Here is a 26,965-nt window from a genome sequence, read left to right on the forward strand (position 1 = left end):
TACTATATTCTCTAATGTGCTGCTTATGGTGTTAATAGGGAATAGTTCTGTCTTCTCAAGTAGATGGTAAATACATTCTGCTTTATATCTTTCAAGTTTTATCCACAACATCTTAGGGATTAATAGAGTCTTGTTAATGAAATAGTTCCTAGGATATTATTTCAGCTTTACTGGTAATCCAAGACCACCTGTATATTAATGACTGTGTCCTCCAAGAACAGGAAATTACATGTTAAGATCAGAAATTCCCTGGTAAAATCAGGAGAGTGAAACATCTAAAGCCTCCTTAAGTTACATACTGGCCTTGCATCATCCTAAAATGTCAACAATATAATACATAATATCATACACTATATGTAAAAACATGATACAAGAGATATCAGTAATTCCTATAAAAATATTGTACAATCTAATACACTGAAACTAGAAAGAAAGAAAGAGGGAGAGAAAGAAAAGAAGTAAAACACGACATACTTTGGGGAGATGAAAAGGCTCTATTAGCATTAATGACATTAGTAAACTGCACACAGTTGAGCATATAACCCTCTAGTGTCACAAGCTATATATGATGTGTTTGGTTTCTTGATCACTACTGTCAGTACCCTATGAACCATTCTCATTCAAAGTCAAAGTAAGAGCCTAATACTGACAGTGGAGAAGCACTGGTCTTGCCAGTTTAGAATCCCTGATTATTGTACCCCTGCCCCAACAGGTTGACAAGTGCGGGAGAATGATTGCTATTTGTATTCCAAAGCATTTGCCATTTGCTGGGTTACAGCAAGTGGGGTGAGAAGGAAAACTTCTGAAATATGAGAGCATATTATGAAATCATTAGACATAGTAATGAACTACTGCGAAATCAAGCAATCAGAAATGGTATGGTCAAGAGCATCATTCCCAAGTCTGACAAGCTCTTGTGACACATCAGTCTCTCAATCATGTAAGAATAGCAATTGTCATTGCCTTGCTACAAACATGAAGATTTATAGTAGCAAATTTGTATACAATGTATAGTTAATATAAGCTTTAATTTATTTAGTTTTAAATTCTTAATGAGAAACTTACCTTGCAGAACTTAACTTCTGCCTCTAAATGATGAATATATTGAGACTGGTCATTAATAATAGGAACAAGGTTGTGCATAGTAGGCATATTGGTTTCCTCATGTTCTAATGACCTCTATGACAAAAATAAATAAATAAATAAATACATACATACATACATATATAATTTTTAAAAAGCAAAATTAAGCATGTTTGGATTTAGCAAAGAATCAGTTGTTACCTTCTCCATACTCAATTGTGCATTGATGTGATATAAACATATAATTGATCGCAATGTAGCTTACAGTCTTGATATAGTTCGGATGCTTATCCCCCACAAACCTCATGTTGAAATGCAGCCCCCAGCATTGGAGGTGGGGCCTGGTGGGAGGTGTTTAGGTCATGATGAATGGATGAATACCTCGGTGCTGGTGCTATCCTCATGATAATGAGTTCTTGCTCTGAGTTTTGGTGAGATCTGGTTGTTTAAAAGAATGTGACACCTCTCCTCACTTCTTGCTCTGGCTCTCACCACATGAAAAGCCTGTTCCCCTTCTACCTTCCACCATGACTGAAAGTTTCCTGAGGCCCTCACTAGAATGAGATGCCAGTCCCACACTTCCCATACAGCCTGCAGAGCCCTTCTCCCCTTCCACCTTCCACCACGGCTGAAAGTCTCCTGAGGCCCTCACCAGAATGAGATGCCAGTCCCACACTTCCCATACAGCCTGCAGAATCCTGAGGCCCTCACCAGAATGAGATGCCAGTCCCACACTTCCTATACAGCCTGCAGAACCATGAGCTGATTAAACCTCTTTTTCAAATAAATGACCCAGCCTCAGGTATTTATTTATAGCAACACGAGAATGGACTAACACAAATACTTGCTTCTCTATCCTATAAATTCCACAAATACACAAGATTCACGGACGTGAATATCATTTTGTTTTTTAAGATGGATGGTGAAAGTGGTTATAAAAAGCACATATAGTGAATGGAAAAATGCTGGGGTAGCAGTAGTATAACTGGCTTGGAATGAACGATTTTAACAAATTGGAAAAACAACATTCCATTCAGTAATGCTGAGATACAAGGGACAACTCTCTCCAAGAAACTGCCATGGAAGAGGATTTGCTAGCTAAAACTGCAGCAGCTCCGTGAGGGAGAGATTCTTTAGGAACTCTTTGATGCCAAGCCTGTGTCAATGCGATAAAATTCCATCTCAAAAAGGATACATTAGCAAAACATAGTTTTCGATTTTTGACTCTAGTATTGAAGGCAATTCAAGCGTATGCCGCTCTGGAGCATAGAACCTCCAGGAGTAGAGCCCTGAAGTAGTTTGACTACTTTTTTCGTTGAGGGGTCCAATGAAGAGATTTCAAAAAAAACACTAATGTTATTTTAGCTCTGTAGCATTCCTGGAACTTACTGCTAATGTATATCTTACCTTATCTTAAAGTGACTGTGATATAGTTTGTAAAATCATATACACATCACATGATTTTTTTTTAAAAGGATGAGGAAATCAGGAAAAGGGAAAACAAGGGTCACCCAGTTAAACAAACCCAGAGGAAAGCTTGAAATGAGACACAGTGTCTGCTTCTCAGCTGTTCTCTTTCTCAGCACAGCAGAAATTGTAAACGATAACCAAGCACCAGCTACCATGGCAGAATAAAATAAAATAGAGCTCTGCTTTTTGGTGTATTGAAGATATTTAAAAACCAAAGTAACTCTCATTAAATGAATTATCTGTCATGAGTAGAAATCAAACAATTAGAATCATCCTCCATTAATAGAAATAGGTTCAGAAGGTAAGCAAATATAAATTACTACTATGAGTATACAGCAGGAAGTCAATGTGAAAAATAAAAAGCTCAAGCTAATATTGTATGAAAAACGTTCACCTGAAATCATTTGTGTCTACTTTAAAGGGCTTTAGTTTGGATATCTACATTTTAAGACAGTAAGTAATAACTTCTTTTCCATCTCAATAGTGCCTCAGTTTTACTCTCAATATATGCATGTATTTCTAATACGTTATACTGGCTATGAAAGTGCATTCTAAGGGTATAATCTTTAAAAGCTAATTATTACTATTATGGTTTATAATTATTACATGTAGGCTATATACATTTAGAGTCTAAGTTCCATTCTTTTACACAGCTCCATATAAATAGACTTGTATATTTTAAAGTGTACTCTGTATGTACTAAACTGATTCTCTTAATGAAGGTCTTCCAGCCTGCCTGGATTCAATAAGCTCCATAATATCACTTGCTCATGCTTTAAAAAACGAATAAGCATGTCTGAGTATTCAACAGAAAAAGCAACTGCATCTAGGTAGACTTAAAAGCATTCCACCAGTGTGTGCTTAAGAGCATGCTAGAAACCAGACGTCAATAGTAATAAATTCATTAAATAATGAGATGTTTTATTAAAATTATAAAATCTATATCTATAAATATTGAATATGCATATGAAGTACATTTCTCTAAAGTTAGAATTAAGCTTAAAAGTTTGTGTCAGCCTGGAATGAAGTGTTCTTATGGGAGTGATATTCTGACATTTCAGTGGTGAAGAAAAGAAAGTAACATGTCTCCATACTTTTCAGCATATAGGCATTGTATTGAACTATAAAACACATTGAAAATGCGAGGTTGCTGCTCTGACATGTTATGTTTGTGTAACACTTCATAGGTTTCTAAAGAATTTTAAGTATGTAACCTTATCTTGTTATTCCAAAAACTCCGTGAGACAGGCACAATATCCTAGAGAGTATGTGATAGATCTTAGATAGAACTAAGCCCTTGACTATTATTTTGGCCACTTAAATCTGGTTCAGAGTTCTTTCACTCACATCTATCTCAGCCTTTAGCATATAAAATGCTTTAATCAGGAATAATATACTCTGTCAAAGCAATAAAAAACAGCCTCAGAAGAAATACAGCACCACTTCTTATATATCATACAATTTTATAACCATATATTTTAACATATAGAAGAACATTACATATTAAAACGTATTATTTTGAGGCCGGGTGTGGTGGCTCATGCCTGTAATCCCAGTACTTTGGAAGGCCGAGGCAGGTGGATTACCTGAGGTTCAGAGTTTGAGACCAGCCTAGCCAATACGGTGAAACCCCATCTCTACTAAAAATACAAAAAATTAGCCTGGTGTGGTAGTGCACATCTGTAATCCCAACTACTAGGGAGGCTGAGGCAGGAGAATCACTTGAACCGGGGAGGCAGAGGTTGTAGTGAGCCAAGATCGTGCCACTGTACTCCAGCCTGAGCGACAGAATGAGACTCCCTCTCAAAAAAATTAATTAATTAAAAACAAAATGTATTATTTTGACATTCAAAATTTTTAAATATTACAAAGGTGGGCTACAATTATAATTAAGTAACTTCTAAAAATGATGGATGATAGATATGGCCCTCTAAAAAAGAAATTACTAAAATCATTAGTTTATCTTTTACATATATTCTCCTTTGACTTATATAATTTATATTAATTTATTATATATTATATATTTGTATTACATATTTTGCTAACAGTTGCAAAATAAATTCTCCCAACTATTCCCTTGCTCCCATTTTCCAAGTGAATAATAAATTAAAAATATCAAGATTCCCTCTGCCATGGAAATCTATTTTTTCAGCCAAAATCATCAGAGGGAAAAGAATTACTTTTAATGTTTTTCACTATTAGCATGCCATGCTTAAATTTTTTCTGCAACATGTACTACAAAATGACACAGTACAGTAAAACATAGGAATGCTTTGTCAAGTTGGAAAAGCTGATACTTACCAAAGGGGACATTTTTCTTCTTGATGGAGATACTTCACTTTCCTTATCTGCTTGTCGGCGCAACAAATCTTTGAGCTGATTAACTATAGAGCAAAAGCAGAGGGGTTATTAACCTTATTTGAGATCCATGGTTTCTTACCACCCATCCATCTTTCCAACTAATAAAAATTGCTGAAATATATATTATGCATCAAGAATTCTGCTATCAACTGGGGATACAAAGACCAACATCAGAAAAAAAAAAAAAAAAGAATTTCTACCCCTTAAGTGCTAAGAATCTAGCAATGAAGACAGAGACACTGATATAAAATAAGTTTGTATGTAGACCTAGAGCTGTGCACTGTGCTACAAGAAGAGGAAGCACCTAATTGTGCTTGTTTTCACAGAGGAGATAACACTGCAAGGACGAACAGGAAGGAGTTCACCAAGCAGAAAAGGATAAGAAAAATTCCAATTAGAAGGCACTGCACATGTCAAAGCATAAAAGCATAGCGAGGAGGTCATTATAACTAGAATATGAGTTGTGAGATGGATGATTAACATGAGAAGTACACAAAGATGAGCCAAAGAGGCAGGTTGGAGCTATCTTAGGAAAACACTGTTATTTTGTAACTAAGAATTTCGGACTTTCGCCTATAGGCATTGGGAAGTCAAAGAAAAAAAGATTAAGCAAGGGAATTAAATTATCTGATTTGTGTTTCAGGAATAACATCATAGCAGCAGAACGAAGAATGAAAGGACTTATTATTCTACGGAGTTTAAAAAATTCACTATGCATCATTCAGGCTAGGACTGACTTTCATACTCACCAGCATGGCTCTGTTGTAATTCGGGCCAGGCTGTCCTGGCATCCTCATTTCCCACACTGGTGCTAAAAGAAAGATTTGGTGCATCTCCTCCAATAGTGACATCACCTTCTTTCAGGGCACATTTCAGTTGGTGAATGCTTCTACTGGCACGTTCTGCAAGAACAACCTGATGAAAGTTAGGACCAATGAAATCTGGGTGACCAAATGGACACTTGCTCAAGAAGGCAGTTTTTAAAGGTGAAATCATTATTTCTCATACTTTATGGAAAAAACGCAGAGTTCTGTTTCTAGCTTGCTGAGGGATGTGCCAGAGATGGTGAGAGAAGATTAACTTCATGGTGTAGAGGTAGGACTTGATGATCTCTAAGGTCCCTATCACTGTCGCAGTTGATTTCACTACATATAGCACCACCAGCAAGGAGTATTAAATGATAGAACTCTTCCCACCAGCTCCCATTAAACGATAACTTGCTAAGGGAAGTGCTCTCCTTCCCCTCATGCCTGACTCCTCTACCAACCTGGAGACAGAGGAGGACGGGAGGAGCAGTGGGGATGTGGGAAGAGCCAGCAAGAGGGGCTGCATCACACCCAGTTCCAACCTAGGGAAACCTCATTGTCCCTGGGGACAGGAAATTCCTCCCCCACCAAGAAACATCCACATGTCTGGCTTAGTTTTGATCAAAATTTGCATAGCTGAAGTGCTTAGAGTGGCAGCCCCGGTAGTACAGCTCTTCTGATATACTGCTGGCTAACCACACCTCATAGATTCTTGGTTAGCGCAACTGACCACCCCTACAACACACAAAAACTGTCTAAAATGAAGCATTTTTAAGGTATATTACTGTGATAGTTCATCTCTAAAAATAGCCTCCAAGGGGTTGCAGTGAGCCGAGATCACACCACTGCACTCCAGCCTGGCAATAGAGCGAGACTCTGTTTCAAAAAAAACAAATAGCCTCCAAGGAACCCAGCCTCATTCCCTTGTTGTCTTCTGATCTGAAACTGACGGGGCCCGTAATCTGCATTAACCAATAGAATGCAATAAAAGTCACACCATGTCAGACCCAGGCCTCGTCTTTAAAAGGACTGGCAGCTCCTGCTTCCTCTTGGAATGTTTGCTTTTGGGAGCCCTATGTAAGATACCTGGCTACCCTGCTGGAGAGACCTGGGAAGAGCATACGTGGAGAGGAAACGAGAGGCCCTGAGACCCCGTGAAGAAAGAGAAAAGCCCTCCCCGCACGCACCCCACTGCCCCCACTCCGACAGCCCAGTCCTCCAGAGGACTCTAGCACCAGAGGCCCTCTAACTGCAATGGCATGAAAGAGACCTGATTCATTACCAATCATGCATGAAAATATATTCATAAACATCTATTCTGTAGGACCTTGAAAAGTAGTTTCCATTTTCTCCAAGTGCATTGATTTCAAAGTTTGGAACAGAAACAAAAGCAATATTAGTACTTAATAGAAAAAAAAAATCTCCATGTTACACAATATCTAATACAGTTTCTTTACTTACAGCAACTCATTTTCTACTTTGATAAAAGAAAACATGTATCTCAGGTCAGGGTTCGACAATGAAATTCTATTACTCAACTACACAAGAGACACAGTTAATTTATCACCATATTTTTCTCCATACCAATCCTATGTCCACACAGATCTTTCTTTGAAATGAATTTGGTGCTGATTACTAATGAAGACTGGCCTCCTCTGACTCATCATGAGTTTAAGGAAGTTCAGATAAGACACATTCCTGGTTTTGGGAATATATGAAACCGTGACAATTTTACAATAACTTAGTATTAGAAAATAGAGTAGAAAAGAGATTTGGTCATGCAAAAGGAAAATCAAGTGTTACATGATAAGCAATTCAGTTCATGTAGCTTCAGATTTATGCCCTTAAATCCACGAATAAAACACTTATCTTTATTGAATCTATTAGAAAGGACAGAGACAGTTTGACTAACATAAAAATGTATACCAGGTAAAAGTATTGCACCGTTGGTGATTATGGATGAAACAGGAGTGTGGCATCACCATGAGGAAGCAAAAAAAAAAAAAAAAAAAAAAAAGGAACTATGCAACCATGAAGTGAATGCTTAGTCTCAGAGATCGGAAGCTTAAAGAAAAGGACAGAGTAAAACCTAAAGAGAAAGAAAAGAAAGATCCCAGCACGTTAAAGGAAAGAGAAGTTCCCCAACACCCTTCCTGCTTATTTTTCCAATATAATACACAGCTGGGTCCACCTTACCACATCCTCGTTGATACCAACTTTATCAACTTTTCCATACAAGTCAAATTGGACTTAGTGCAGTCAATGATGGACTGTCTGTATGCCAAGTGTATCCCTTGGATAACTGATTGTGTAATGGCTGAAATTGAGAAATTGGGGCAGAAGTATTGAGTGGCTCTAAGGATCGCCAAGGATCCAAGATTTGAACAATTACCATGAACACACAAAGGAACCTATGCACATGACTGCCTAGTACAGAGAGTAACTCAGCCTAAGCGTGTAAGTGTTACATTGTGCCCACAGTTCACTGGGACTTTTTTTTTTTTCTTGAGAGGGAGTTTCACTCTTGCTGCCCAGGCTGGAGTGCAGTGGTGCAATCTCAGCTCACCACAACCTCAAGCGATTCTCCTGCCTCAGCCTCCCGAGTACCTGGGATTACAGGCACCTGTCACCACACCCGACTAATTTTGCATTTTTTTGGTAGAGACGGGGTTTCTCCATGTTGGTCAGGCTGGTCTCAAACTCCCAACCTCAGGTGATCCGCCCGTCTCAGCCTCCAAAAGTGTTGGGATTACAGGCATAAGCCACCACGCCCGGTGACCGGGACCTTAAAAAGAAGAATCCATAAGATTCCTGGAATTCCTATTATGTATATTTCCTTTCTTTTTTTTTTTTTTTTTTTTTTGAGAGGGGGTCTCACTGTTGTCCCCAGGCTGGCTCCACCGCCCAGGTTCAAGCGATTTTCCTGCGTTAGCCTCCTGAGTAGCTGGGATTACAGGCACCTGCCACCACACCCAGCTAATTTGTGTATTTTAGTTTCACCGTGTTGGCCATGCTGGTCTTGAATTCCTGACCTCAGGTTATCCGCCCACCCTGGCCTCCCAAAGTGCTGGGATTATAAGAGTGAGCCACCGTGCCCAGCCTAGGGCAGCATTTTAAGGGCACTTTTCATTCCTTTCCTAATATTCTTGTTTAATCTTTTAGAATTTATAACATTCAAAGACTACATGTTAAATTGTACTATGAACACAATATTATGTGAAATAATGAACTATTGAATTCAACAACTATCCCAAAGAAAAGTGATACAAAAGGCTTTAAGGTTGTTTGTTTGCAACTACTGACTTCAGAGGTACTAGAGACAGAGAGGAAAAGCAGGAATTTGCAAGAACTGTGCCCTAAAACTAAAACTACAGAGTTGACATTTTAAAGTCACTTCAGCGCTACATTTCAAAACATGCTAAGTGCTTTTCAAATATATAACAAAGCAACATAATTATATACTGTAACAGATAAACCCAGTTAATCTGAAGAAGAATAACACTCAGATGATTCAGGACAGATGAAAATCCCACGGCTCTTCAACTGGAGCCATTGCAACTGAAGCCCCCATAACCCTTACTAAGAGCACTACTCCCCAGATGGTTATCTGCTCCGTACATTTAAGGAAACCAGATTAGACAGAAGGTTCCAGTTATCGTTTCCTATCCAATTGCTAATGGGACACAGTTTTATCTGTTTCTAACCAAGAGAGAGAACACGCTCATTTCCTCTTCTCTCCTGAGAGGAGAGTAAGGGTATTTCACGATGAATGCATCCTGATTTCTTTTCCCCAGCACCAACCAGGAACTGACTATAAACTTAACTATGACTATAGACACAAACAGGACCCCGAGTCCTACAGATCACATGAAAGTAAGTGCAAGTAAATAATATTTCTGCTAATGCACTATCCAAACATCAATCAGTACAATGAGCACTTAAACGGTACCTGAGCTAATGGCTGCTGGCTAATTTCAGTCTGTCTTGTCCATTTTCTTTTTTCTTTTTTTTTTTTTTTTTTTGAGACAGAGTTTCACTCTTGTTGCCCAGGCTGGAGTGCAATGGCACAATCTCGGCTCACTGCAACCTCCGCCTCCCAGGTTCAATGGATTCTCCTGCCTCAGACTCCCGAGTAGCTGGGATTACAGGCATGCACCACCACACCGGGGTAATTTTGTATTTTTGGTAGAGACAGGGTTTCTCCATGTTGGTCAGGCTGGTCTCAAACTCCTGACCTCAGGTGATCCGTCCGCCTCAGCCTCCCAAAGTGCTGGGATTACAGACGTGAGCCACCCTGCCTGGCCTGTCTTGTCCATTTTCTTAGTAGAGTTTCCCTACTTCCTATGTTCTAACTCTTAGTTCACCATTGGGCCTCTCTTCATCAAGATGTTTTTGAACAAAATGCAAGTACATTTCAGTCTAGGACGAATCACCACTTATATACACACTGTGAATTATTAATTTCTTCATTCTCCATCTGTCCTGGGGGATGTGAAAGAGATTGCCCTGGTGACAGGGAGGGGGGACCACTCCCTGCGAAGCGCCCAGCTGTCTCTGAGAAAATATGCAATGAACTATTCCTCCCTAGGCCGAGACACGAGATGCACTGCAGCTCCCAGTACAAGCTTAGATTAGGGCAGACACGCAGAAAAATGAAACCACAGTGAGATAAGAGATACATATGTCTGTCCACACTTGACTGGGCCTCAGCCTAGTTCAGAAGATTGCTGTCACTGTTTATGAAGGAACCAACAAGTAGCACTACCAAGATATAAACAGCAGAAGCAAAAAATCAGACAAAGTCAGCTTTGTGAAAGGCAATTACAACTGTGAAAGAGATTACAAGTACTATGTAGAATTTTTTTTTGTTTAAATCTCAAAGAAAATACTATCCTAAGACTCTGATATCTGAAAATATGCTAAAGTGCTTGGCGCCAGGGGTAAAAGATAATCTGATAAAGAATGTAAACATCTTAAGAAAGCAACATCTGGAAGATCATTAAAGATATATGGGTGGTGGCAAATCCAGGAGATTGGCTATATGCATGCTGAGGGATCCACCTGGTATTTCTTTGGCACCAGCGGGGAGGACTGATGCACCTGTCACTTTCCAGTGATAAAAGGAGTAAACCTAGCTAGGCTGGCAAAGAACATAGGTAAAATCACCAGCAAATACAATCTGTATATCCTTACTTGTAATTACTGTAAAGTAGGATTCTTGCAGAGCAAGGTCTACGAGCAAAACCTGTACTTCTAGATCATGATTTCTCAACCTCAGCACTATTGACATTTTGGACCTGATAATTCTCTGTTGGAAGGGGCTGTGTTGTGTCAGTTTAATAGCATCCCTGGCTTCTGCCTACTAGAGGCCAGCAGCACTCATCTCCACCCCCAATTGTGACAATAAAAAAAAATCAATAAAACCAGATCAATTAAACAAGACAGTTTTCAAGTCAATGAAACAAGATCAATAAAACAAGAGTTTTCAGTGTTGAGGGGAGACTTGCTATCACACTGACCACATTACTACATTGTAAGTGTTGCCGCCTCTTGATGGAAAATGAGCGTGACAGTGAGCTATTCTGCCACAGGAGCGCTGGTAGGGAGGGCACAGCCTGAGACCGACAGTGCCGCGATGGGACACACCTGATCCGGTGTCAGGAATAGATGTTACATCCATCAGAAGCTAGAGCTCAGAATTCATATTTAGCTTAATTTTGTTTCAGGGCCTAAAAGCAATATTTGCCCTCAGGCCATCCCTTTAAGTATCCAGTGGGCTTTTTTGAAGTTCCGCCATCATCAGGGTTGCTTTAGGCAGTGCACAAGGGCATTTCTAGCTACCTTGTCTACTTTTGGACTCTGAGAAGAGTTATCATCAAGTAAAACGGTGAAAACCTTAGCACAAACTGGCAATATCTTGGGATGTCTTTAAACATCCCAAGAGAGAATATTATTACTCCCCATATCTCAACAGTTTGAAAAAAACTTACCCTATTCCTATTTCTGACAAAGAACATGCAAAAGTACCCTTATAATCTCCTAACACTGAAACATAGCTTTGATTTAGATTATTCCAGGGATAACTATTTACTTATAGAACATTCCTTTCTTTTCTGATTGCTAAATCCTGTCTTTTGTCAATTTTATCTCATCAGTAGTAGGAAAGAAAACTTGAGATTGTACTTTTAAGTTCTAGTAAAATAAAAGATCATAAAGTTAAAAGTACTAAGAAAAGCCACATGAGGCCAGGTACAATGGCTCAGGCCTGTAATCCCAGCACTTTGGGAGGCCAAGACAGGTGGATCACTTGAGGCCAGGAGTTCGAGACCATCCTGGGCAACATGGTAAAACCCTGTGTCTACTAAAAATGAAAAAAATTAGCCAGGCGTGGTGGTGGCACCTGTAATCACAGCTACTTGGGAGGCTGAGGCAGGAGAATTGCTTGAACTCAGGAGGCAGAAGTTGCAGTGAACCAAGATCACGTCACTGCACTCCAGCTTGGGCAACAGAATAAGACCCTGTCTCAAAAGAAAAAAAAAGCCGGGCACCGTGGCTCATGCCTATAATCCCAGCACTTTGGGAGGCCAAGGCAGGTGGATCACCTGAGGTTGGAAGCTTCGAGACCAGCCTGACCAACATGGAGAAACCCCATCTCTACTAAAAATACAAAATTAGCCGAGCGTGTTGGCACGTGCCTGTAACCCAGCTACTGGGGAGGCTGAGGCAGGAGAATCGCTTGAAACCGGGAGGTGGAGGTTGTGGTAAGCCGAGATTAAAAAAAAAAAGAGAGAGAGAGAAAAGCCACATGAGTATATAAAACAAAAAATGAATATGTGTAATTTGAATTTTATTGGCAAAAAACCCCTCATGTTTATGTGTATATATTCATATATAGTGTTTACGGCAAACAATATTTAAAAATCCAGAAAACATTTGAGAAAAACAAAAAAGAAGAAAAAAGAAATACAAGTTTTTTGAGAAAACACGAACATTTATTTGAGTTACACACGTTTTCTTAAGACAGCCAGATGATATCACTGCTGGCGAATACACTGACCAAATTGTTGGCCAGTAAGACTAACACAGCCCTTCTACAATTGTGAGCCACTTTGCAGGATTTGGATAGATGTGCTAATTATATACAAGAAAAACATAGAAAGTCAACCTTATCTTTGGTTTTCTTGAACTACATCAATTCATAAAGATAAAGCCCATCCCCGAGATTGTATATTCTCTTCCATATTCATCCGCTCACTTTCTGTGTACCTGGTTCAACTCCTTACTCTCATTTCCATAAGACAAAAACACAGCCCTTATCATTCATCTGATCCAACCAAGTGCTAAAGGGAAGAACATTAACGATCAAAGCGTCAGAGAGTGGTGTCTAAAGGGGAGTCAGGCTCTGGGTGTGTTTCGCTTGGCTTCCTTCTTGGAAGAAAAGAGGGAGGAAAAGAGGGAAAAAGAGAGAAGAAAAAAAAAAAGGAAGCAAAGAGGGAGGGAGCAAGAAAGAAACTGAAATGTTTTGAGAAAAAGCAGAAATTGCCCAATTTGGCCATAAGCCTCATCATTTCTCTAATGTCTTGCACTGACTCCATCATACCTTTTGATCATTTGCTTGGCACCTAAAGGCAATAATTCTCACATCCAGTCCAAACTTTTCATTTTACAGATGAGGAAATGGGAATCCAAGAACAGTTGCTTTCACTTGCCTAAGGTTACACAGATGGTTGTCAGCAAAGCAAAAGTTAGTTCAGTGACCTGGCTTCTAGTTCCACATCCTCTCCTCTGACTCCACCACACTCTTGCCACAAGTTTATCTAAAGGCTGAAACACCAAAATGTTGAAAGGGTAAAACCAAAACGCAAAATGTATATACAAAATTATGAGTTCCTGTCATACAAGAAGTCTGTTTCATTTTTCCTTATACTCACCCAACCAAAGGTGGCTAGGAATTAGGCGAATAGGTGAGTCATGTATATAGGTGATGTTGATAAAACTGTTACCTATTCCCAATGCTGTAGCAAGAGATGAGACATGATTCCGCTATTAAGGCTAGGATACTGCATTTCTAGCAATTTTTCTCCTTTCACTCAAGTGTGCAGTACTTAAAATAGAGCCTGGATTGCCTGTGATTGGGGCTTTTTTCACCCTTTCTTGGCTGTGAAATAGTTTATTTCATACCTCTTGGCTTTATACAATGATGTGTTGAATTTAGAGAAGGGGCATGTGCTATCTTGCCCACTTACAAATGTAGTTCTCGGCCATTCTGTGGGTGTTGAATTATAACTACCCATAGAATAAATGAACACCTAACCATACTGCCAAGAGACCTCCCAAATCACTCCCTGTTCCAGATTAAATTCTGTGGTTCCCAGGATACCCAGTATATATCCACTTTTAACCACACTGGAAACTTTCAGACCATTTACTATGTAGGAAATAATACAACAGATACGTGGGGGCAACAAAACCTTCCGGTTTTTCTGCCAGAACTCTCGTTTTGAAGAAGAATCATAAAACGTCTCCAATTTCTTGTAAAAGGGCATAGGCGACCCAAAGCAAGAGGTATCTTTAGAGAACTCAAAGAGCAAATCACTGAAAAGTGTTAAGGGAATGGATGAAAGGTGAACGTGGAGCTGCTCCAAGATCATCAGGGTCAAAATGAGGCAAGGATCTCATTTTAAAAGCAAGAAAGTAAATGCTGACTCAGTTTTCACATTACAACTTCAAATTCTTGATATACCATAATAGTACCAAAATTTTAAAAATGCGGAAAAGACCTTTTTTTTTTCTTTTTTTTTTTTTTTGAGATAGAGTTTCACTCTTGTTGCCCAGGCTGGAGTGCAGTGGCTCAACCTCCGCCCACCGCAACCTCCGCCTCCCAGGTTCAAGCAATTCTACTGCCTCAGCATCCGGAGTAGCTGGGATTACAGGCGCCCGCCACCACACCCGGCTAATTTTGCATTTTTAGTGGAGACAGGGTTTCTCCATATTGCTCAGGCTCGTCTCGAACTCCAGACATCAGGTGATCCACCCGCCTCAGCCTCCCAAAGTGCTGGGATTACAGGCGTGAGCCACCGCGCCCGACCTCATTTTAAAAACAAGAAAGTAAACGCTGACTCAGTTTTCACATTAGAACTTCAAATTATTGATATGCCATAATAGTACCAATATTAAAGAAATAAGGAAAAGATTTTTTTAAAATGGAAGTACAATCACGGAAAATAGGAAAAGCATTTTGCATTTTTATGCAGCTACTTCCTAGCTAAATATCAAATGAAGGGATATTAGTAGTGACTACATGTGCAGTTACTTACAAGCCAGAGGAATAACCGGTGAGGAAAGACCAGACTGTTTATTAAGTTTCCATTAATCATAAACTATGCAAGGCATTTTGGGGAAGTAATGGTGGGTAGACAAAACCAAACAAACCAACAAAACCAAAACAAATTAAGGCATAGAACTTTAAACTGCATTTTATCTTACTACATAGTAATACAATTCTTAAATTATTAGGCACACTCAAAATAAGGAATTTCCACATAACTCCAGCATTGTTTATTAAGAAACAGAATATTTTACTTTAAAGGGAATTATCGGCCAGGCGCGGTGGCTCACGCCTGTAATCCCAGTCTTTGGGAGGCTATAGTGGGCGGATCACTTGAGGTCAGGAGTTCCAGAGCAGCCTGACCAACATGGCGAAACCCAGTCTCTACCAAAAATACAAAAATTAGCCAGGCATGGTGGCGCATGCCCGTAATCCCAGCTACTTGGGAGGCTGAGGCAGGAGAGTTGCTTGAACCCAGGAGGCAGAGGCTGCAGTGAGCCAAGATGGCACCACTGCACTCCAGTCTGGATGACAGAGCGAGACTCCATCTCTAAATAAATAAATAAATAAATAAATGACATTATACTACTCAAAAACGGCAATTTATATTTGTGAAGAACTTCTGACTGTACTCAAGTTCAGGGTTAATTCTGCTTTGTTTCCTTCCAGAAGCTGTTATACAAGCTAACATACAAAAATAAAAGTGCTACTAAATAAATGATATGTCCTGAAAAGCCCATAAACATTTCAGGTTACATTTCTCGATTCACTGTTAAAATTATGACTATGTATTTTTTAAAAGTTGTTTAACTTTTTCTATCCCTTGTATTCGCTCCTGGTGAAACGTTTCCACTACCTTATATTGTTATCACACTAAATTTAAATTTTATTTCAAACTAATTTTAAAATGTATTATCCTTGAATGAAAACTCTTCATTCTGTAATTATTGAAAGCAGTACCACTAGTATTAAACATATTACTATAACATTAATTTAAAAGGAACCCCTTTACTGCGTTAAAATGCCTAATGTTAAATAGCCTCCAACAATTATATAAAGGCTTAAAATAAGGTCAAAGGAAGAGAAGCATCAGGAAAAACTTTCAATGAAAACAAAAAATGTTTGCCAATCTTAAAAATTAAAATTACTCATATCATTGTGCACAGTATTTTTCTTGCTTCCAAATGAAAAGTTACAAGTGTTTATTTTGTATCTAACAGCTCTTGAAACATCAGTAGCTTGAGGAAGGTGTTCATTAAAACCAATTTTTTTACTCCTGCAGTTTGAATGCTGAGAATGTTGACAGTTTGTAACACAATTGACCGATGTAACAATGCATAGTAACCCTTATAAAATCTAGAGTCATGGAAAGGTAAACTTTCTAATATTGAAAAACCTTCACTTTGCTCTAAGTAACAAGTATAAATAACAACTAACATTTAATGAGTGCTTGTCTAGTAAGCAGTGATGTTTACCCTTATTTTCTATGATAGTAATCTACAATTTTTTGTTGTCTTTCTCCCCAAGTAATCTAGAAGCTCCATGGGGATAGGAACTTTGTCTTGTTTCTTACTGCCTGTCTAGCACCTGGTATGCTTAACACATAGTAGGAGGCACTGACACATAGTAGGCATATTATGCAGAACAACATATGCTTCATAACTTAGTATTCCAAATGTCCTAAACAGTCATGACTTAGAGGGTTATGAAAATGCAACAGAATAGAAAGCAGAGTTTATTATATTTAGTAGAATAAAAATTCTTCACTGAAACTTATAGTTTATATGTACACATATGTCCCATATAAAATTTATTTCTTACTATAGGTAAACATTTTAAGGAGTCTTAAAATCGCTGCTTTATGGGATTATTTCATTTGCTCCCCACAATAACCCTATGGACAATTCCATAACTTCCATTATAAGAGAATCGAAATTTCTAGATGTCATATATATTGTCCAAGGTGACAGCGCCATCTAAAAGTACAGACATTAAGTCCAACAGAGCTTAAAAGAAAATAAATACAGACATTACTTGTACAGATACTTGCTCATAGGGTAATGTGGTAAGACAATCTGAATTAATAAGGTTTTGATAATAGTAGTTATGGCTTGATTAGATAGGCTTTGAAGACAGACAAGCCTGATAATACCTGGCTCTGCAACTAACCAGCTGTGTGGGCTGTGGCCTGTAATTCAACCTCTCTGAGCTTCGATTTCCCCATGTGTAAAATATTCATACAACTGTTGTAAGCTGCAGATGATTTACTGTATGCAAATAGCCTAGACCAATTAAATGGGGGCTGTTGTGATTAAAATAATTATTAGTGTTTCCCCCCACGGATCCTATAAATCACATTCAATCCACTATGCCATAATTTAAATGTGTAAAAACTGTGCATCAGACTTTTATTGGATTAAACAACAAAGTATGGGAACTGGGCAAAAATGACATAGAGCTATCCAAGAGTCTCTGCTGTCGCTGGTTGAGAAGGATGCCAAGATCAAGGAGTTGATTCAGGTAACTAAGGGAATCTGAGGAAACATCGTTGCTTAACTGTAAAAACTAAATCAAACTACTTCATCCTCCTCAGAAGACCACAGCAAACATCCATCTTGCTCCTCTGTAGCCTGGATGGGGCAGACCCAGGTGTTAGGAGACGCACCTGGTCCGCTTCCGCCCACTAGGCCCTGGGCACCTCGGGGCTAGGGACAGAGGTTTGGAGCAACTCACCCCGGAGACTCCGTTGATACTGCCCCAGAATCTCCTCCAGGGTAGAGTTCTCCGGGGACTTCGCCATGCACACACTCTAGGCCCAGAGCTGGGAGTTACGTGGGGAAATGTCCAGCTTTCTCCCTTCCGAAAACAGCAGGCCTGTGGCCGCGGAGCGCCGGCCTGCTTCCTGCCGCGGCTGTCACAGGGGAGCCTAGAATCCCGCACGAAGCTCGTGGGGGCTCTTCCCACCCACTGGCCCTCGCGTTGGACCTCGGGAGTTGTAGTCCTCATGTTCAGCGCCTCCAAGCTCGACAATCTTTAGAGCCTTCCAGCTACACTACAATTCCCAGAGACCACTGCGCACCAAGCGCTAGCTCGGACGGTTGGGCTGCCAGAGCCTGTTGCCAAGAGACAGGCTTGCAGGCCCCGCCCTTTTCCTCCAGCCCAGCCTGGTTTAGTCCCGCCTCCATCCCGCTCTTCTGCCGCCTGGACCACCCCAAATGACAGAAAGGGTTCACTGAAGGCCTTGACGCTTCGAATTTGCTAATATGCAGCAGTTGATCCCTAGGTTACTCAAGGACGCAGAGAGGAACCTCTGAACCCTGCTTCGGTTGCGGTATTTTTTTTAACGGTCGAATAAATCCTCAAGAAATAGAAGCTCTAAATCCTCCAAACAGCCTAAATTGTAAAGGCGGCCGACACTACAACTCCTAGCATGCCCAGTAACCGGACCTCCACTTGGAGTTGGCGCTCTGCCCGCTGGGAACTGTAGTCCTTGTTGGTTGCGGTCCCACCTAACTCCGAGGTCCTCTTCATTGTTCTAGCTGGTCTTTCGGGGCACGCCTGCGCAGTGGGCAAGCTGGAAAAACGTGTGGGTGAGACCCTCGCACAACCCCTTTTCATTGTCTGTGTCTGGCGCCTGCGCAGTAAGGAATCGTTGGAACTGGGCAGGAGGAGGGGATAGGGTCCGGCTCCTCGCCCTTTCCCGAGGCGCCTGCGCACTAGGCAGCCGCTCTTTGCCGTTACCGCTATGTGTGGGGCGTGTGTGGAATAACGTTATTGCCCAGCGGAGCTGAGGGCCCCGGAGCTCGACCGCAGCGGCAGCGACGACAACAGCGGCGGCGACGACGACGAGGTGGGGGGAGGACGGCGTGCGAGAGACTCACGGGACGCGACGCGCCCCGCCTCCCCCGTCCGGTCCCTCTCGCCACTGTGAGGGGTAAGTGATGCGATCGGCTGCTCGGTGTAGGCGCCGCAGCCGCCGCCGCGGCTGCTTTTCCACGTCCTGCTCCTCGGGTTTGCAGCGAGGACTCGGGCGCGGCCCGCCGCGGGGCGGGGGTGCGGGGCTGCGGGGCTGGACCGCGAAGGGGGCGCTTCCCGGATGCTCCGCGCGGCGCCGCCACCCCCACCCTCTGCCCGCCCAGGACCGGGGTCTGGACGGGACCACCCTTCCCATCCCCCACCCGCCGCCCTCGGGAGCTCCAGTCCTGCGGCCCCCCGGCTTTCCCGAGTCCCTTGCCGCCGCCTCCGCGTCCCCTAAGTGCATTGACTCATTTTCAGCTTTCTCCTGGCTTTGTGCAGCCCTCCCCCTTCCGCCGTAGCAGTTTGCGAGGGGTGCGGGCGGAGCATTGGAGGGAATGGCTGCGCTGTCGCTGGGGAAGGGATTTTTCCCCGATTGGAGCAGTTCCGCGGGCCGATCCCTTTTGTGTGGTTGGTTTTGAGGTGTGAGGCCGTTGGCGAGGTCAGGCGAGGAGCCTTTTGGACGCGTTGGGAGGGCGTGGAAGACGCGCTGTCATGCACCCTGCCAGGCGACTGCACCCCGCGGAGGCTCTGGCTCCGTAGTAAACCCGGGGGAGGAGAGAGTGGCTTCCTGTCGGCTTCATTGTCCTAGGATTCAAATATAGGGTTTTGGTACGTTTCGCTTCCATTTTATGCAAGCGATGAAAAAATAACATTTGCAGCTGCCTAACACAGGGCGGGAAGACGTGGGATTTGTCTACTAAGTCACAGAATCTCTGTTCAGTGGCGTTTCGTAGAGTTTTATTTATTTATTTAATTTATTTTTGAGGAATGTAAGGGAGACAGGGACTATGCCTGCTGGAGTCCAAGCACTGCCAAGGTGATCAATATAAAATTACTAGGTGACATTGGAGCCTGGGCTGGAGAGGGCCTGACAACGAAGCTGTTGTGTCAGGGAAATGAACCAGCAGAATTGTTTTTTCAATGGGCGGGTAATGCATTTATGTTCCTGAGGGAATAGATACATCTTTCCGTTTTATTTTTTAAGCAAGTAGAACAAACAAAACAACTGGCCCAGGTCATTTCTGTTTCCGAAGTTGTTACCTCATTTTTATTGTATTAATGAAAATTTAGCCATTTGGGAGGAATTTGGCGAAGCAGATGATACATTTGATTGAAAATGCATCTTTTAAAACGATTTCATCCTCAAGTTTACAATGGATACAGCCGTTTGCTGGCGTTGCTTCTTAAAACACACCAGAAGAGAGGATAACGCAGGATGGGGAGGAGCAGGTGGAGGAATAATGGGAGAGGAGAGAGTGACATTTTGACTATAGTATCTGGATCTTCACTGGTATAACCCTAGCTGGGTATGCTTCAGAGACTTAGGAATTCAGCTCTGGAAACAGTACACTGATGAATAGCAAGTTACGTATTTTTCTGTCATTATTTTTTAAAAAGTAAAACTAGGGCTGCCTTTAGCTCTTCCTAACTTTGTAGGTAACACGGAAGAGCCCAAGTGCACTTGACAGAGGAAGACACTAAAACTCAGAAAGTTAACTGACTTGTCTGCCCAAGCCAGACTGTTAATGGAAGGCAGAGCCAAATGAAACTCAAGGTCCATTCTGCAGAGTGATCTTTCCTGTGTCCCCCCAGCCCTTTTACCCTGTGAAAATGTATGGAAAGCTTCTTTACGCTCTCCTTGAGCAGGCTGTGACTATCACTGAACTTGATTCTCACCGTTATTAATCAAGTTCTTGCCTCTGCGATGTAAAAGTAGTAATTCTTCTGAAATGGACCTTTAGTTGTATAAAGTAACTTACTAAATGAGGAAAGATGTCCTAACATGTGCTTTTCATAAAAACGAAGTGTTGCAGTGTTTTCCCTACTACTTAATGGTAGGTTTTAGTATTATTTCTTGAAAATCAATAGTATTTTATAATAATATGATGATCAACTCTATAGGCTGTGTTAAAAATAAAATTTCTGCATAACAAGAGCCTGTGATGTTTATTTTACCACAGTTAATGAGTTGTAATCATTAATGAGTTATTAGTGATTACTTTCAACTTAAACTAGAATTTACATTTTAAGATATATTGACTTTGTTTTTTATTGGGTTGATTTTGCCATAAAGTGCTCTTTTCTTGCCTTATAATTTTAATCGTTTAATTTTATGTTGCATTTTAATAGACTTCTTTAAAGGATTTATTATTTATCTTAAATTTCAACTTTAAAAAATGTGTAACTAAATTTCAGTGTGTGGAATTATATTCAATCATGCTTTAAATGTATTTTACTGGTAAATTTCATTGTGTTCTGAGATTATTTTGTATGGAAATAATCTGCCTGTTCCCTATTTTAACATTAGAATAGTGAAATTTATACTGTAAACCTTAGCATACATTCTGCATATTAATGCTGCTATGGTACTTTTTAAAATTCTGTGCTTCGTGATTTGTTTGATTTGTTCTAAGTATCAGTTTCTTGTTCCTTTTTATCTACTGAAAAAAAGAACTAGTTTTATTATTGTATCTGATTGCAATTAGATAATGCTCATCTAGTACTAAATATTGTATATGCTTAAGTTTTTTTGTCAAAATTTTTTTATTCCACAAAATTCTATTCCTGAAAAATATTTTTTCTATACTAATTAATATGTAAAGACTTTTCTTTCTTATCTGTCCCAAACACTGGGATGTTAAGCAGTGTACTTTTCAACTAAGTATCTGACAGACAACCTGATATTTAATTGCTAACTAAAATATCTGTACAGTTGCAAATTATTCTGGAAGTATAACAAAAGAGCAGTTACATGCCATTTGAAGAATGCTTGGTGAGTAGATAATATTGACTGAAGCATTCAATATTGATCTGTTTCATTAAGAAATGGGATACTTTTGATGGGAAGAAATATCAGACCATCTTTATCTCATTAATAACCAAAATTTCTAATCAAATACCCTAGGTTTTGATTTACTTACTCAAATATTTCATGAAGGATTGTTCAGCAGTGAGTTAGCCATTGTGAGAGAGAAAAAACATCTGTCTGGTAGTGTGGTTGATTAAACTGGATATATTGTACAGTTTAGCAGAAATGTTTTAGCCAAAGCCAGTGACATAGCCAATGTGTGTTACCAGTAAAGCCCACTTTTGGATCAAATAAAGGTGCAGAAACAAAACAGCAAAAGCAAAGTTAAAGAAAACCTCATAAAATCTACTTACATACAAACAGGGATTGTGACAAAGTATAGAAGTGGAGAAGAATCCCAAGCATGCATTGTTGAGGTCTGAAAAACAAATGACACATAGCAGAGAACAAGTCATTTTTTAGGTATATCCATAATTAATAAATGATATAGAAAATATTACCCTTTGAAACACAATATTTATTGAATACTTGAATAATACCTACTAAATATTGAACATCTCCTAAGTGCCAGGAAGTGTGTCTGTGATGTGTGTGTATTTAATTTATGCAACAAATTTCTAAATTAAGGTATTAGTTTTACACATTGAAAAAATTTGAAGCATAAAGTTAGTGAATAACTTTGCCTCTGTGTTACACATTCCTAACTGATAGGGCCTATAATTGAACCTTTGTCTTTCTGGCTAAAGCCAAAATTCTTTCTACTCATCTTAGTAAGTTAAAGAGTACCACTTGTTTCCTTACTCTGGTTCATACAATTTTAGAATTCAAGGGAACTTTAGAAGTCAGCTCATACAATGTGCCACCCACTACTAATATCTCTGAGATGTTATTAGGTCCAACTTCTCCACAAACCCTTCCCTGGACATAGAAAAGCCTGTTTAGCTTCCAAAAAGTGTAATAGGAAGATCTTACTTAAATTGAGCTAGTAGCTACTTTTACTATATAACTTCTTCCCATTGGTTGCAATTCAGTCTTTAGAAGTAAGATGAAGTAAGGTTTTTCTCAGTGTATTAACTAGATTTTCTCTTGTCTAAATGTTAACAACACCTCCAACTTCATGTAATTTCCTTTGCCATCCCTCACATCTCTAAGTTGGATTCAATCAGTTCTGTCAGTGCCATTCTTTGTGTTCTGAGCTTGTTTCCATATTTAATTCTGCAGTTAGGGTCTGAATGCAAAGTGCAGTGAAATTGTCCCTTTTCTTATTTCAAGCCATACACACTTGTGTTTAAAGTCTAAAATTGTATCAACTCTTTAACAACAGTAATCTCTGCTAATTCAAAGCAAAAAAACAGAGAGAGAGAGAAACGTTACATGGCTTCTCAAGTTATAGTTATGTAATTCAAGGGATTATTTTTTGAGATTTTATTCTCCTTTTCTAATGTTCATAAATGGCCTTTATTAAATGATAGTGTTAGTAACACCTGTTAATGATAGGTGTTAAGTGTCTTTTGATGTTGGTCATGGGGTTTTGTTTTCTTTTAGTGTTCCTAATTAACCAATAAAAAGTTGGCAGCCTTATGTTGATTCTTACTTTGTTTTCTAGAAAATTGGTCTGGAAACCACTGACGTAGTCAACATAAATCAACATTTTTACACGTAGCTAGATCTCTCCCATTGTGTATATACACACTGATGATGTTTTTAAAGCAGTATTTTACCATTGCACCCTATTAAATTTCATCTCCGTGAACGTAGCCATAGTTAAAACTTGGGATCTTCTTGAATCATGATTCGTTCATCCAAGGGATTAGCTTTCCTTCCTGGCTTTTTGACATTTATAAATTTAACAGGCGAAACTCTTATGTCTTCATCCTGGCCATATACTTAATATAGCCAAGGACGAAGCCATGCACATTTATAAATAGAATACATGTTACGTAAATAAAAGATGCTGGGAAGAAAGGTGACACAAAAATAATGAAAACCATTTGGATGGCTTTTGTTTGTTTGTTTTTTGGGGTTTTTTGTTTGTTTGTTTTTGTTTTTGTTTTTTTGAGACGGAGTCTTGCTCTGTCTCCAGGCTGGAGTGCAGTGGCGCAGTCTCGGCTTACTGCAACGTCCGCCTCCTGGATTCAAGCTATTCGCCTGCCTCAGCCTCCCGAGTAGCTGGGACTACAGGCATGCCTGGCTAATTTTTTGTATTTTAGTAAAGACAAGGTTTCAGCATGTTGGCCAGGATGATCTTGATCTCCTGACCTCATGATCCACTGCCTAGGCCTCACAAAGTGCTGGGATTACTGGTGTGAGCCACGGCACCTGACCTTCTTTTGTTTTTTAAATTAAAGAGAAAACCATTATATCCTCCAGTAGTAAAGGAATTAGATGAAGTTTACAATATAGTGGAGGATATGGATAATTCTTTTATGATATAAAGTCACGTAAGGATAGATGCGATGAAGAAAAATTAATCAAGGTAAAGAGATAGTGATGGAGGACTGCTCTTTTAAATTTATTTTCAAGTGTTCATTCAGGTAGTTTTCAAATAATATGTTGAAAAGAAATAATATGAAAAACCTCTTCACCCCACATCTTATCTGCTGAGTTACCACTTTTGCCAATCCAGTAAGTAGCTATTTTTATTATTTCTTACGTATTCTTCAGTGACCTTTTTTTTTTTTTTCTTTTTTTTTTTGAGACAGAGTCTTGTTCTGTCACCTAGGCTGGGATGCAGTGGCAGGATCACAGCTCATTGCAGCCTCGACCTGCTGGGCTTAAGCGATCCTCCCACCTCAGCCTGTTGAGTAGCTGGGACTAAAGTATGTGCCACCATGCCCAGCTAATTTCTTGTAGAGATGAGGTCTCACTATGTTGCCAAGGCTGGTCTTGAACTCCTGAGCTTAAGTGATCCTCTTTCCTCAGCCTCCCAAAGTTCTAGTATTACAGGCATGAACCAACATGCCTGGCCATGAATTTTTCTTCACCTCAAGCAAATATAAATATATATTTTGTGTCCCCTATATGACACAAAAAAATAGCCTCTTTATCCACTATGCTACACCTTGAGAACTGTTTTAGAGTGGTTAGGGAATCCCTCTTTCTGAGGTGACATTTAGCAGAGAGCTTGCATTAGGTAAGGAAGCAAGCCTGTAGGTATCTGAGTGGAGAGTATTCTACTCTGGTGCAGTGGTTTTGAGGCAGGAACGGGATAAGTGAATTTGGAGAACACTGTGGCTGAAGGTGAGTGAGGAAAAGGTGCTTATAGGAGGAAATGAGGTTGCATAGAGATTTTATTGGTTGATTTTAAGTACTGTGAGTGTTCATTGGAGGATTTTGAGCACAGCCCAAAAGATGGTTTATATTTTTAAAGAATGGCTCTGGGTATTCTTTAAGCCACTGGGAACCATGAGATAAGCGAGGAAATGACTGGAATGATCTGGTTTAAGAGACGTTAATGGTTTAGAGTAGAGCGACAGTAGTGGCATTAGTGAAAGTTATTAGGTTCTGGCTTTAGAGAGTCAAACGTTTTGGACATGTTAGTTTGAAGTGTCTGTTAAACACCCAAGAGGACACCTCAGGTAGGCAGTTGGAGATGTGAGTCAAGAATTCAGAGGAGAGGTTTGGACTGAAGATAGTTAAATGTTAAGCATCACCAGTAGACTTAAAGGGATCTCTTGGGTAGGGAGTTAGACGGAGAAGAGATCCAGAAATTGAGAACTTGTACTTTCCACATGGAAAGCTGAGCAAAAGAGAAGGTGCCATCGAGGAGGATTGAAAAGTGGCCAGTGAGGTGTGAGGAAACTGAAGAGTATATTGTCCCACAAGCCAAGTAAAGGAAGTATTTTTAGAGATAAGGAGTGACCTGTATCACCTTTAATCACCTAAATACTTCCTAAGAGATCAGGCAGTATCCTCTTTCTTTCTGAATGGTCTCTGAGAAAGCAATTTCCTTTCTTCCATCTGGTTTATCAACATGAATGTTCAGTTATTCTTCCCGGGAAACTACGAAATCTAAAGCCCTGAACAAAGTGTTACTCATGAAGAGGCCAATGCTGTTTCCTACATGGATGGGTATGGCCGCTGCTGCTGCCTCTATGTTTGAACAGGAGAAGCGATGCTGTTGCATGGGAAGAATTTTTCAGGAAGCTAGTGATAGGCCAGCTACCTCAGAGCTTTATTGTGGTAGCCAAATGAGGTGGATGTAAAAGCCAAATGAAAGGTATAACTGCAGGTAGGGGTCTCCTTCCCTTACTGCCCCAAGTGTGGTACCAACTTGATGGTGTTAGATTTGAAGAACTATGTATGTTGGCAAATAAAAATATTTTTCATTTTGAGTCTGTAGGAATGTTTTTTTTACTTCCTCTGCATTCTATCCCCATAGGCAGATTTGCACATCATTTTATAATATTCTTGAGGGTAGAGGAAAGGGCTTGATGCTAGAAAGAGGATAAAAACAACCAGGCCGGGCGCAGTGACTCACACCTGTCATCTCAGCACTTCGGGAGGCCGAGGCGGGTGGAACACCTGAGGTCAGGAGTTCGAGACCAGCCTGGCCAACATGGTGAAACCCTGTCTCTACCAAAAATACAAAAATTAGCCAGGGGTGGTGGCGCAGGCCTGTAATCCCAGCTACTCAGGAGGCTGAGGAAGGAGAATCGCTTGAGCCCAAGAGAAGGAGGTTGTAGTGAGCCAGGATTACATCACCGTACTCCAGCCTGGGCAACAGGGTGAGACTCCATCTCAAAAAAAAAACAAAAAACAAGTTTTAAGATAATAGCTTTTTTCCCCAATCCTGAATTCATCCTTTAATTCTAAACTGTCCAGATAAAGAGACTTTAGGTGGAAAAGTGAGCAATGTAAAAGACTTGCTTACGGTTTTTCCCTAGGCCAGCCAGGAAGACTTTCTTCTTTTAACCAACTTTTTTCTGGAAGGTGTTCAACTCAGTACTGGTTTGTCACGTTACACGGAATAGAAAAAGTGCACATTCAAAGCTTAGGGACTGGTTAGGGGTTTTGAACGGTTGGCAGCCAGCTAGAAACTGATTTGAGGAAACAGGAGGGTAGGAGAAATGAGTCCCCTTGATGATAATA

General features: G+C 40.3%; 2 protein-coding genes across 36 annotated transcripts in view; one reads left to right on the top strand and one right to left on the bottom strand.

The window, feature by feature from the left end:
• SDCCAG8 (SHH signaling and ciliogenesis regulator SDCCAG8) overlaps nt 1–17,981 on the bottom strand; it is a 249,512-nt gene extending 231,531 nt beyond the window's left edge. For 10 of the 18 annotated variants that reach the window (XR_013415966.1, XR_013415967.1, XR_013415968.1 and 7 more), the window contains exons 1-4: nt 17,782–17,981; nt 5,664–5,816; nt 4,855–4,937; nt 1,066–1,179 (exon numbers count right to left, since the gene is read on the bottom strand). Coding sequence is in view for 12 of the 18 variants with exons in the window: in XM_077998216.1 (XP_077854342.1) it covers nt 1,066–1,179; nt 4,855–4,937; nt 5,664–5,816; nt 17,782–17,848 (417 nt within the window). In the remaining 6 variants the exon portion in view is untranslated. Of the gene's footprint in view, nt 1–1,065; nt 1,180–4,854; nt 4,938–5,663; nt 5,830–17,781 lie in introns of all 18 variants that reach the window. The other 8 variants (XR_013415961.1, XR_013415962.1, XM_077998214.1 and 5 more) reach the window with 1 other exon arrangement.
• A 780-nt stretch (nt 17,982–18,761) lies between these two features.
• CEP170 (centrosomal protein 170) overlaps nt 18,762–26,965 on the top strand; it is a 129,618-nt gene continuing 121,414 nt past the window's right edge. For all 18 annotated transcript variants that reach the window (XM_015127526.3, XM_077998185.1, XM_015127542.3 and 15 more), the window contains exon 1: nt 18,762–18,982. The gene's annotated coding sequence lies outside the window, so the exon portion shown is untranslated. The remainder of the gene's footprint in view (nt 18,983–26,965) is intronic.

Source organism: Macaca mulatta, chromosome 1 (assembly GCF_049350105.2).
Source record: "Macaca mulatta isolate MMU2019108-1 chromosome 1, T2T-MMU8v2.0, whole genome shotgun sequence".
In the NCBI taxonomy this organism is placed as follows: domain Eukaryota; kingdom Metazoa; phylum Chordata; class Mammalia; order Primates; family Cercopithecidae; genus Macaca; species Macaca mulatta.